Source organism: Lagenorhynchus albirostris, chromosome 5, assembly GCF_949774975.1.
Source record: "Lagenorhynchus albirostris chromosome 5, mLagAlb1.1, whole genome shotgun sequence".
Lineage (NCBI taxonomy): Eukaryota > Metazoa > Chordata > Mammalia > Artiodactyla > Delphinidae > Lagenorhynchus > Lagenorhynchus albirostris.
Window position 1 is genome coordinate 117,829,312 of NC_083099.1, and position 12,328 is coordinate 117,841,639.

A 12,328-nucleotide genomic window follows, 5' to 3' on the forward strand; every position below is an offset into this window, starting at 1 on the left:
AGCCTGTATTTGGACAAGTAGATGCTACCTTTACACTATTACAGCCAGTAAATGAGGCTCATTGATTAGCTGTTTCTCTTAGAAAACTATAAGAAGTAAGAAAGTGCTTCTAAAGAATCAATAGTTTAGTTAGAATAAACACCTAGGAGAAGTAACCGCTAACCTTGAAAAATTTGGATTATAATAAAGTAATAAGATACTGACTTGGGGATGTGGAAAAACATTAAGCTTCAGAGTTCAGAAAATTGTGGGTGGGAAGAAAAATTTATCTGGAGATAACTTCGTTTTGTTTTTGAATGTAATTTTAAAGTCTCTTAACTCATTTTAAGTACCTTTTACTTTTCATTTCTAGTAATTGAAATATTTTATTTTTTCATTTCTTGACATTTGCTTAATTTCACAGACATCTGAAATATAACAGTTTATCATCATAAATGGAACTTTTCACTTATGAAAGAAAATTTGGGTAGGAAATCTGTATTAGTGTTGGAAGTTTTTAAATTGTATTTTCCAAAGCAAGGTGGAACTTGTTCAGGCTGTGACATAAATGTACTGTGAAGTTTCAATTACAAACTTTTCTCAGGGATGGAATTTATTATACTTAGTTGGCAAGACTAGTATGAAACAACAGGGAATTCTTCTCTTTGTAAGTATTTCTACCAATTATAGTAGTTTACTGGGATTATAAATCTCTAACTTCAGAGTAGGTAATGAGTATAGGCTACAGAAGGCACAGCTTTGTTATATTTGTTCCTTTAGGTACTGAGACCTAAGTATTTTGGAAGAAAAGGGGAACAGAATATCAGAAAGAGACTGTAAGCAAGGAGAAGGTTGTACAGAGAATGGCTTACATAATCTTTTGGATGCTAATAATATTAGCCTGACTGTCTTTAGATTGGGTATCAACCAGTTATCTAGTCAGGACTATTTTCATCCTGTTCAAAAGGAACTTTTATGTAGAAAGTACTAATTGGGGCTGCTTTTTCCACTAGGGTGTCAGTGAATTAGGTAGTTACTTATAGGAATATGTTCTCCTCTTTCTCTGGTTTGGGGTGTTAAGTTCAAGTAATCCATGGATTCTCATGATAAACCTTAGCACCATTCCCATTTGGATGCCTCTGAGATGCTCAGAAGTAAGGTGCTCATACTTCTCAGTTTGCCTGGTACAGTCCCAGTTTACTCACATTGTAGATTTATCAGCACCTATTAATTAGTCTTGAAGCCCTTTTTCATACTCAGAAGGGTTATGGGTTGGATGGTAAAGTATATGGTCACCTTATGCATAAATTATGAAACTCTAAGTTGACTAAAATACATGCATCCTGAGGGCAGAGAGCACATAATCTAGGTTACTGTTCTGTACCAGTGTATAGTAGAGTGTCTGACACGTTGGAGGAGCCCTTTAAGTAATTACTGAGTTAGTAAATGAATGAACGGTAAAGGAGCATATATTACTTATGGTGGAATTGAAGACTTAAGATGCTTCTACCACTCTAATGTATTAAAAGTATGGTATTGAAAAGGTGCTGCAAGTTTTCAAAACATTTCAGGATATCATTTAACGTGTTTTTCATAGCACTTGCTTTTGTGTCTAATTTTCATCAAAGAACATGAGTACATAGTTCAAAGAGAAAACCAAAAATCCCATAGCAATAAAAGCCTTGTGAAAAATAACAGCCCTCTGCTCCAAACCACCCTGCCTGAGAAGCATAGTCCTGCTTCTTAAAGGCATCTACAACCAATTCTGTTTCTCTAGCTATCTTTGTTTTTCTAAATGACATGGCTTTCTGCAGAGATAGATGAGGATTTAGCTCTTTTCATTTCACCTACCTAGAATTGCCTTTCCTTTCATCTCCCAACATAGTTATATCACCAGTTAAAAATAGTCAGTAGTCAGTGTTTACATTTTCTTTGACTTTGTAGACATTATAGTGGTTTACTAAGACTACCCCTCTGTAATTCTTTGTTTTCCTGGAGTTGTCAGTTGCCACCTTTTCTTCTTTCTGTTTTCTGTATACTTATTTATCCTTAAAAATTTCCAGCTGCTTCAACCTCTCTTTTGAGGTATTATCCATAGTGTGTTTCATATACTCAAACATCTCAAACATGTTAACTCTTTTCTTTTCTTTTTTTTTTTGGTGAGGGGAATCCTTTACAATATGAGATTTCTGTGCCTCAAATCCAGACTGGATCCTGATTTTTTTGTGGTTTAAGCATGGTTGCTAACTTTCCAAAAGCAGGTCTAGAGAAAGGGAATTGGGGAAGGGACAGTTGGGGGTCAATTGGCAGGCTTTTACTTAACCCTATTTGTAGCCCTGAATCTCATCCTACCCTGAAATACACTGTGACTGATTTTTATGAACCTGAGTCAGTTAAATTATATTCAAAGTTTAAATTTTCCTGTATTCCACAGGAAGAGAGAGAGAGTACTTGTCTGATGCTTCTCAGTCTGGGAAGGACATAGGGCTTTAATTGCTCTGTATACAGACTTTCAGTTTTTAATCCTGCCAGTCTGTTTCTATCTCACATTGAAACTTATCTGATACCGTTTCATTTTTTAAAAAATCCACCAAGGAGAATTTATGTTGCTTTTCCTTAGTATTTTTCATTATAGACAGTTTATGTCTCCCTTTGCTCTCTTGTCATCACTCTTTGTTTTCCACAAATTATGTATTTAAACTCTCATCTTCCATTAGCTCTCTGAAATTAGCAAGAGTTTAACCAAACTCTACTTTAACAAATTTCAAAATTGACACATTAGCTTTGGACTGAATGAAAGGATACTTGTTTTCAATGTGTATGACTCACAAACACAATTTAGGCAGTAGTGACAATTACTCTTTCCCACCCCTTTTGAAGGCATGTGTTGACTAATAGTACTATGCCTGGTTTATGGTATAGATTGGTACTTAAAATAAATTTCTGTGATTTGTTGTGATAATCCACGGTCACAAATTCTACTTCGGGTAGTAACATATTAAGTTGTTTTCGAACATCTACCCGCTCATATTTTGCTGGAGTCCAAAACAAAACAAAAGAAAAATGAAATCAGCTTTTTGAAGGCATCATAAACCCTAAAGCAGTGAGGAATTTTGAGGCTACACTTTGACAGAACAAGAATTTCAGAGAGTAAGCTTCACATTTTGGGCTGATTTTATCTTTGAGGCAATTTCAGGAGTGACTACTGATTGGCTGGGGAGCTAAGCAAAGTTTCACACAGGCTTGGAGCCCTAGGAAACACCTCAGATTTTCAGTTAAATTCTAAAGGGCTACACCCTAGAATTAACTGAGAACTGAAAAATAGGCCAGGCTTTATAATTTGTGAATCCCAGCTTGAGATTTTCTCAGAATTGATTGGGTTAAGATGATCTAGGCTTGCAAGTAGTCCCAGTTTTGCTGCCTGCCAGAAGGAAATGTAAATTCTGTTAGAAGATACTATCATCTCGAACTTAGAATTTTCTCCAGTTTTTTTTTTTTTTTTTTTTGCGGTATGCGGGTCTCTCACTGTTGTGGCCTCTCCCGCTGCGGAGCACATGCTCCGGACGCGCAGGCTCAGCGGCCACGGCTCACAGGCGCAGCCACTCCGCTGCATGTGGGGTCTTCCCGGACCGGGACATGAACTCGCGTCCCCTGCATCGGCAGGTGCACTCTCAACTACTGTGCCACCAGGGAAGCCCCTTTTCTCCAGTTTTTTACATACAGTGTCTAGCACTCAAATCAGTCATAATTAGTTATATCAGAAAATAAGACATGTCCAAAAATTAAGAGAAAATAATGGATAATTAGAAATATACCTACAGGGAAAACTAAAAATCGAATTATTTGTTATGTAACTATTACTATGCTCAAGGAATTAGAAGCATGATTGAGAATTTTGATAGAAAACTAAAAACTATAAAAAGAACAAAATAGAATATTTTGTTCAAAACAAAATATTTCTAAAATAGAAAATTTAGAACTGAAAAATATGATAAATGAAGTTAAGATATCAGTGGAAGAGTTTAGCAGGCTACAGACACACTGAAGAGAGAATTAGTCAACTGGACAGTTTGTGGAACATTTTCACACTAAAGCCATGAGATACAGATGAGAGCATATAAGAGATATTTTGGACATGGTGTAAATTGTACTAACACAATTTATTTTTGGTTCCAGAGGGAAACTAAAAGGGAAAGAGGATAAAAACAATATTTGAAGAGATGACAAAGAATATTCCAAGCTTGATGAAAGAGATGAAGCCACAGATTAGGGAAGCAATAGGAACCAGGTAGTATGAACGTAAAGAATACTACACCAAGGCACATCATAGTAAAAGAGAGAAACACTCTAGACAGAGAAAATAGTAAAAGTAGCCAGATAGAAAAGGTGTATCGCCTCTATGAAGGAGCAAAAATAAGACTAATGGTTGACTTCTCAACAGAAGTGCTATCTTTAAAGTTCTGGGAAAAATTAACTGGCTGTCTAGAATTCTATAACTAGCAAAAATCTTTAAAAAATGAAAAAAGCCCCCACAATTTTCAGTTTAGCAGAAGCTGAAATACTTTTTTACCAGGAGACCCACACCAAAGGAAATTCTAAAGGGTGTTCAGGAAGAAGAAAAAAGTTTTCCAGTGGGAGCTCAGAGCATAGAAGTGGGATTGAGATTCTCCAGATTTGTCAATATTCTCTTTCCTATTTAAATTCCTTTTAAGAACAGTCTGTACTTTGTCCCCCTTACTTTTATCCCATTTCTTCAGGACTCATTGCTGCTATTCTGCCATTCTACCATTCTACTGGAAAGGTGACTTCCCAATTGACAAGATTATTTTCTTGCCCTTACCTTACTAGAATGTGGCAACCTTCAACCTTTGCTAATTTTGTCCTTCATGAAATTTGCCAGTGATTCTTGGATGTACTCCAGAATCTTCTATGGTACTTTATATCTTTGTTGAGAGGTTCCTGACATAGGAATTTTTAAAGCTCTGCAGTTATTCTGATACACAACTATGTTTGAAAGCTTTTCTACTCCTTTTTCTTCTGTGATCTCATACTCCACATTTCCTTTACTATTTTTATTTTGTCTTTCTTATAGCTCTTTTTCCTCTGGCTTTTAAATGCTGCTTCCTTAAGTTTCTGATTTTGGTCTGTTATTGTACTTATTATTTCTGACTTACAACATCTGCTCTCATTGTTTTAACTTGCAATAACAAGATAGTACAAGGGCAGAGACTTGATATATTTTATTCTCTGCTGCCTGTCTTCCTTGTGTCTGGCATGTAGTAGGTGCTCCATAAATATTTGTTGAATGAATGAATAAATAAATGAATATGTTCATATTGTTTAATTAAAAAATACTTCAGATCACAATTATCAGTTTTATGGTTTTACCTTTCATATTTACGTCTTTAATCCACATCTATATCTATATATGACTATTTATATATAGTGGACCATTTTTCCCAACACCCAGTACTAAACAAAATCTTGTTTTCTTATGGATTTGTGGTGCTATTTTTATTTTCTAGCAAGTTGGCTAACCCATCTTTTACTAAGATTTAATACATTATAACCTCCAGTGCAATGATTTTCAAACTTTATAAACTGTGACTCACAGAAAGGAATACGTTTTACATTGTAAAACACTTTACACATACATACGTATGTAAAAACATCACCAGTGAAAATTTTACAAATGATACTCTGGTGAATTGACTGTTTATGACATGTTCTGATATTTTCCATTATATTTTATTTCAGTTTTTAAAATTAATGTTTATCATGATGACATTAATGGGTTACAAGCTATAGCTTAAAAACATAGCTGCAGGAAGCTTTTTCATGAGCATCTTTCACATGCTTTCATTATGCTCTACATGATCAATATTACTGTATTTTCGAGTAACACTGCTATTGTTATAATTAAATATCTGTCTCCTTTCTAGGTTGTGTGTCTCCTTGACCATTAGCGATAATACGTAATTTCTTTGTGTCTCTATCACCTAGCATCTGGCCCATAAATTTATTTGTACTGTATTTTTGTAGAATTGATACCTCTAGAAAACTCATACTGAACATAACATGTCTAAAAAGTTCTCAACTTTGCATTTGTGTAGATTTTATTTTGAGGAAACTGCTTAGGCACATAGTAACATAAAGAAAGGAAACTTTTAATAATATATATTATGTTTTTTTGAGTTGTCCACGTATAATTTTCTCCTTTGCAGTACCATAAATATTGTTAATGATCAAGAATAATATGTCAAAATAAAAGAAATGTGACTTTTTCTCAGGGAGAAAATAGGCCTTCTTGTGCTAGTGGGAAATATTCTGTATATAAAATAAATCTTTCAGGCCAGTCATATTTTTATAGTTCTGTTAATAGAATTTTCCCTTCGGTTATCTTAAATTGTTGTTCTTTTTCAGTCATTATTCAATCTATTGGAATTTAGAAGACTAGTTCTGAATTACAAGCCTCCATCAAATGTTCAAGATTTACCCCGAAACCAAAAGGTAAAATTTTGAAAATTTTCATAATTTTTTTTTTTTTTTGCGGTATGCGGGCCTCTCACTGTTGTGGCCTCTCCCATTGTGGAACACAGGCTCCGGACGCGCAGGCTCAGCGGCCATGGTTCACGGGCCAAGTCGCTCTGCGGCATGTGGGATCTTCCCAGACCAGGGCACGAACCCGTGTCCCCTGCATTGGCAGGCAGACTCTCAACCACTGCACCACCAGGGAAGCCCTATGAAAAATTTTTAAGCAGAGTATATATGGTCTTCATATTCTTTTATCTGTGCTTGCTTTTGGGAAATTTGCCAAATCAAATCTGAAATAGTGTCAAATTTGAATGTGAACCTATTAATCTCAGCTACAACAGTAACTTCCTATTCTTGGTTAGTATATTGTAATTATGAATTTTTCTTCACCTGTGTGTCAGTAATAGGCCAATTTTTTTGTTTCACTTTAGTAATTTCTTTTTTCTTTTTTTTGGGTGTCAAATTTCAGTAAATTTTATAGGTTACCATTTACAATTCAAGGCCTTTACTCAGTTGCCTCCTGAAAAATTGTGTGGAAATCAAAAATTTATCAGTTATTTCTGTAGCTGAGCTCTTTAAAAGGTTAGTTTTGCACTTGTTGTCTTTGCAGTGCGAATCTGTAACTTCTAATATTGTTAGGCAATATAATGTGACAGAGAGCACAGGCATTAGGACCATATTTCCTGGGTTCTGGCTGTGGACCTGCTTGGTCTAGTTACTGCTCATTTTCCTTATCTGAAAAGCATAAATAATAACAGCAGTTATTTTATAGAGTTGCTGTGAGAATTAAATGAGATAAAACACATAAAGGACTTAGAAGTACCTGGTACATAGTAAGTACTAGGTGTCAGCTATTGCTAGTTATTGTACTGTTCATATTAGCTTTTCAAAAGATAGGACTGATTTGCACGCAGAAATTCATACTTAATGAAAAAAATTAATTATGGAGTTGATATCCTTGAGTGTAAGACTTCAGTGATCTTGTCATAAAGAAACTGTAGCCCTAAAGGGGACTGGTTGCAAAGACAAAGAAGTTATAGGTTTCAGTAAAGTGTTGAACTTCGTGTGACCTATTGTTAATAGTAATAATACATTATTAAATTATGTTTTCCTTTTAGTATCTAATTTTGAAAACTGCTTTTCCTGCAAACACATGAAACATTTATAATGCTAGCTAGTGGGAATATAATTTGATTTATAACCAGCTTTTCAGGCCGTAATCTTTGGCCATAGAGTATCAGACTGATAAGCCATTTTCAAAAGGGAAGCAAGATCACCTGACCAACTACTCATACTTCCAGAGAAATTAAACAGACGCCTTTAAGTCATTACAGTTTTTACATGAAACTTTTTGGACTGTTGCCTCCCTCTGTCACAATTTGGTTAGTTTGTTGTTCTGATGTCTTGGTTGAAGTATATTTATAATTCATATGATTATTTAGAATTATTACTTGCAATTTGAAAGATATCTAGATAATCCCCCTAGTACTTGGAAATTATTTACACCTCTAAATAATCCCAGGAACAAAGAACAAGTCAAAGAAGAAATTTCAGGGTATTCTGAACTGAATAAAAAGTAAAACATGATGTATCAAAATTAGAGGGATTTAGCTAAAACAGTGGTTAGTGGAAAATACATGAACTAAATGCCTTATTAGAAAATAAGAATTGTTTCAAATTAATGGCATCAGATTGCATCAAGAAATTAGGGGGGAAAAGCTTGTTAATTTGAAAGCAGAAGAAAGGAAATAATTAAGACAAGTACATAAATCAATGAATTAGACATCAGGAAAACAGTAGAGAAAAATTAATGGAACCACAAGCTGCTTCTTAAGAAAGTTGGTAAAATTGATAACCTTCTAAGTAGACTGAGTAAGAAAAAAGAGAGAAGAAACAAATTACCAAAATAAAGAATGAAAGAGGGGCACATCACTGCATATTCTGTAGACAGTAAGAGAATGGTGGAATATTATACACAACAGGCAAATATTTAAAAAGCTAACAGCTATTGAAACTGATGAAAAGATAGATAACCAGAGTACCTCTATATTATATTAGAATTTTTAGTTAAGAACCTACCCACCAAAAAAAAAAAAAAAATCAATAGCAGCAAGGTTTATTGGTGAGTTATACCAAACATTGAATGAAGAAATAATAGCAATTCTCTACATGTTTTCCCAGAAAATTGAAAAAGAGATAAAACTTCCAAATTTACTCTATGAGACCAGCATTACGCTGAAACCAAAAGTAGAAAAATATATTTCAAGAAAAGAAAACTACAGACCAATATTCCTCATGAATAATAGAAGAAAAAATTGTCAGATTTTTGGCAAGTTGAATGCTGTAGTACATATAAAGGGTAATAATACCTCATTGGCAGGTGGAGTTTATCCAGGACTGAAAGATTGGTTTAGTGTTCAAAACTCAGTATAATTCATCAATTAACGTATTAGACAAGAAGAGCCACATGACTATCTCAGTAGATGAAGAAAAAGGATTTGAAGAAAGCTAATATATATTTATGGCAAAATCTCACAGAAACTAGGAATAGTAAAAAACTTTTTTATCCTGATAAAACTCATTTATGAGAAACTTACAACTAATTATAATACTTTCTGGTGTAAGACTGAACCCTTTTCCTCAAAGATCAGGAACAAACAAGATGTCCCTCACCACTTTTCTATTAAACATTAGACTGGAGTTCTTAACCAGTGCTGTAAGGTAAGAAAAAGAAATAAGCATGCAGATTGGAAAGGAAGAAACAAAGCTGTCTTTTCATTTATATGACTGTCTATTTAGAAAATCCTAAGTACTCAACTAAAAAAAAAAAGATGCTAGAATCAAGAAGTGAGTTCATTCAGCAGCATTACATGATACAAGGCAAACATACAAAAATCAACTGTATTTCTTAATACTAGCAACACACAATTGGGAATTTAAATTAAAAAGTACTTACGTAAGACAGCATAAAATATGGAATATTAGAGATCAAGTAGACAAAAGATATGGAAAACTACAAAACATTGCTGAGAGAAATTAAAGAAATAAAGAGATATACTATGTTCATGGATCAGGGGATTCAATTTTTTTAAGATATCAGTTGTTCCCACTTTAATCTATAGAATCAGTGCAATCCAGTTATAATCCCAGCAGGCATTTTCATAGGAATTGACAAATTGATTGTAAAATCTATATGCAAAATCAAGGGATGTGGAATAGCCATAGCAGTTTTAAAGAGAAAGGCAGTGTTGGAGGAATTAATTTTTTGGCTAATGATCAAGACACTGTGTTATTGGTGAAAAGATAGTCATATAGATCAGTAGAACAGAATATAGAGTCCAGAAATAGAACAACACATATAGGGGTAATTGGTTTTAATCAGAGTTGCCAAAACAATTCAATGGTCAAAGGAAAATCTTTTAAACCAATGATGTCTTAGACAGAAAAATACTTTCCAACCTTTACAGGACACTATTTATGAAAAAAAAAAAATCACAATGAACTATAGACCTAAAACAAAGAACTAAAACTATAAAAATTCTTGAGGAAAACATAGAAAATTTTAGGGTTCTGGATTAAGAGAAGATTTCTTAAGAAGGACAATAAATAGGCACAAATCATACAAGAAAAAAATTGATATTTTCATCAAAATGAAAAGCTTGTCTTTGAAAAATTCATACAAAATGAAAAGGCAAGCCACAGATTGGGAGAAAATATTAGCAAAACATATATCACACAAAGGAATTGTATCTAAAATATGTACAGAACTTTTACATCTCAATAGTAAGACAAGTAACCTATTACTATATTGGGAAAAATATCTTAACAGATTACAACACCAAAGAAGATACCCAGATTGTAAATAACTACATGAAATGATGCTTAATGTTACTAGTCATTAGGCCAAATGCAAATTAAAATGAGGGGTGCCACTAGAAGAACTAAAGTTAAAAAATATAGCCCATATCCAGGTGTTTTAGAATGTGGACCTAGAACTCTCATTACACTGCCAGTGAGAATACAAAGTAGTTTAATGCCTTTGGAAAACAGTTTGTTTGTTTCTTAAAAACATCTACCATACAGCCTTGCCATTTCCCTTCAGTTCTTTACTCAAGAGGAATGAAACCATATGTCCACACAGAGCCACATCCAATAATATCCACTGCAGCTGGAACAGGTTAATGGATAGATAAGTTGTGGTCTGTCCGCACAATGGAATCCCACTCAGCAATAAAGTGGAATTAATTATTAATGTACATAAACATATGGATGAAGTTCAAAATAATTATGCCGATTGCAGGAAACCATTGACTAAAATGAGTGCATAGAATATGATATGATTTATATAAATTTCTAGAAAGTGTAAAGTAACCATGGTCACCTGGGAATGATTAGGGAGGGGAGTGAGGGATGAAGAAAGTTTTGGGGTGATGGACAGGTATGTTATTGATTGTGGTGATACATTCATGGATGTATACATATGTGAAGCTTGTAAAATTGTACACTTTCTAATGTACAGTATATTGTACATCAGTTATATCTTGATAAATCTGTTTTAAAAAAGATAAAGAATTGTGTTTGAATAATTTCTAGATGTGGTGGTATTTTCATAATTTATGCAGTGGCTAGTCTTAACAGCAACCACTCATTTTGCCTTTTGAAATTCAAGATGTTCTAGCCACAGGAATTGGCTGAGAGCAAAAAATGTTTTATTAAAGTATTTAACTTTTCACATGTGCATCTCAGCAGAATTTCACTTGATTTCAAAAGTCATTTATTTCATTCTTGTCACTTGGCAAGGAATGTCTCAAAAAACTGCCTTGCCTTAGGTACAGTGATAAATGAAGAAATTGATCACAAGAAATTAAGGAGATTTCTGAAAATTATTTTATGGATTAAAATTTTTAACATTTACACTCTTGAAACCTATTTATATAGGGCACTTGTTGGGGAATAGTAAGTACCACAGAAAAATCATGGATTAATTTTTTATCTCATTTAAAACTTTTGCATTTCATCTTTATTATCAATGATGGAATTTGTTATGCTTAAATAAAATCCATGTTTTCTATAACTTAGCGTTTTTATGTTAGACTTTATGTACTTTCTGATTGCTGTAATGGGTGTGTAGTTTTTAGATCAAATAAATATTTGGAATCAATTTTATTCCTTTACACCTGTTTCTTAGGACTGCTCTTTAATGTATTGTGGGAGCAACTGTTTCTTTATTAATTGATTATATTATTCTGGGTAACAACTGTACACACACAGACACACTGCTACAAAACTATGCAAACTTGGAAAATTTTTCTAGTATTTAAATAGTATATGTAAGCTTTATCTGTTAAAATTGTTATTTCAGGAGCTAACCATAGTAAGAACTGCCTGTCTGATTTGTTACCATAATGTATTTCACTAAGACATGTGAATTACATTCTTATAAAAAGTTTTCTTCTTATTTTAAAATAAATTGTTTGTGATTGATAATATTGGGTTGTTTTTGTTCCTTATGGAAGAAGAAAAACAATAGTGAGTTTTCAAAGGAACACTAGAATGGATACATTAGTCTAATATTAGGATCTAGTCTAATTACTTATTAGACTAATGTGTCTGATAATTAGGATTTTCACATAACAGTGGCAGTAGTGATTCATTACTGAATGAAAAACATTAATTTCAGTAGATGTGGAGTTTGAAGAGATCATTGACTTGGAGGGGCCTGGGAAGGCTTCATGGAGGAGGGGGATTTTTGCTTAAATGGGTTTATTGAGCATAAAGTACTTAAGTAGTGCCTGGCACGTGGTTAGCACTCATT

At 33.6% G+C, this 12,328-nt stretch overlaps 1 protein-coding gene across 4 annotated transcripts in view; it reads left to right on the plus strand.

Moving 5' to 3' along the window:
- Window positions 1-12,328, plus strand: part of USP25 (ubiquitin specific peptidase 25) — a 138,594-nt gene that overhangs the window by 45,718 nt on the left and 80,548 nt on the right. For all 4 annotated transcript variants that reach the window (XM_060150761.1, XM_060150760.1, XM_060150763.1 and 1 more), the window contains exon 6: window positions 6,403-6,489. In XM_060150761.1, the coding sequence (XP_060006744.1) occupies window positions 6,403-6,489 (87 nt within the window). The remainder of the gene's footprint in view (window positions 1-6,402; window positions 6,490-12,328) is intronic.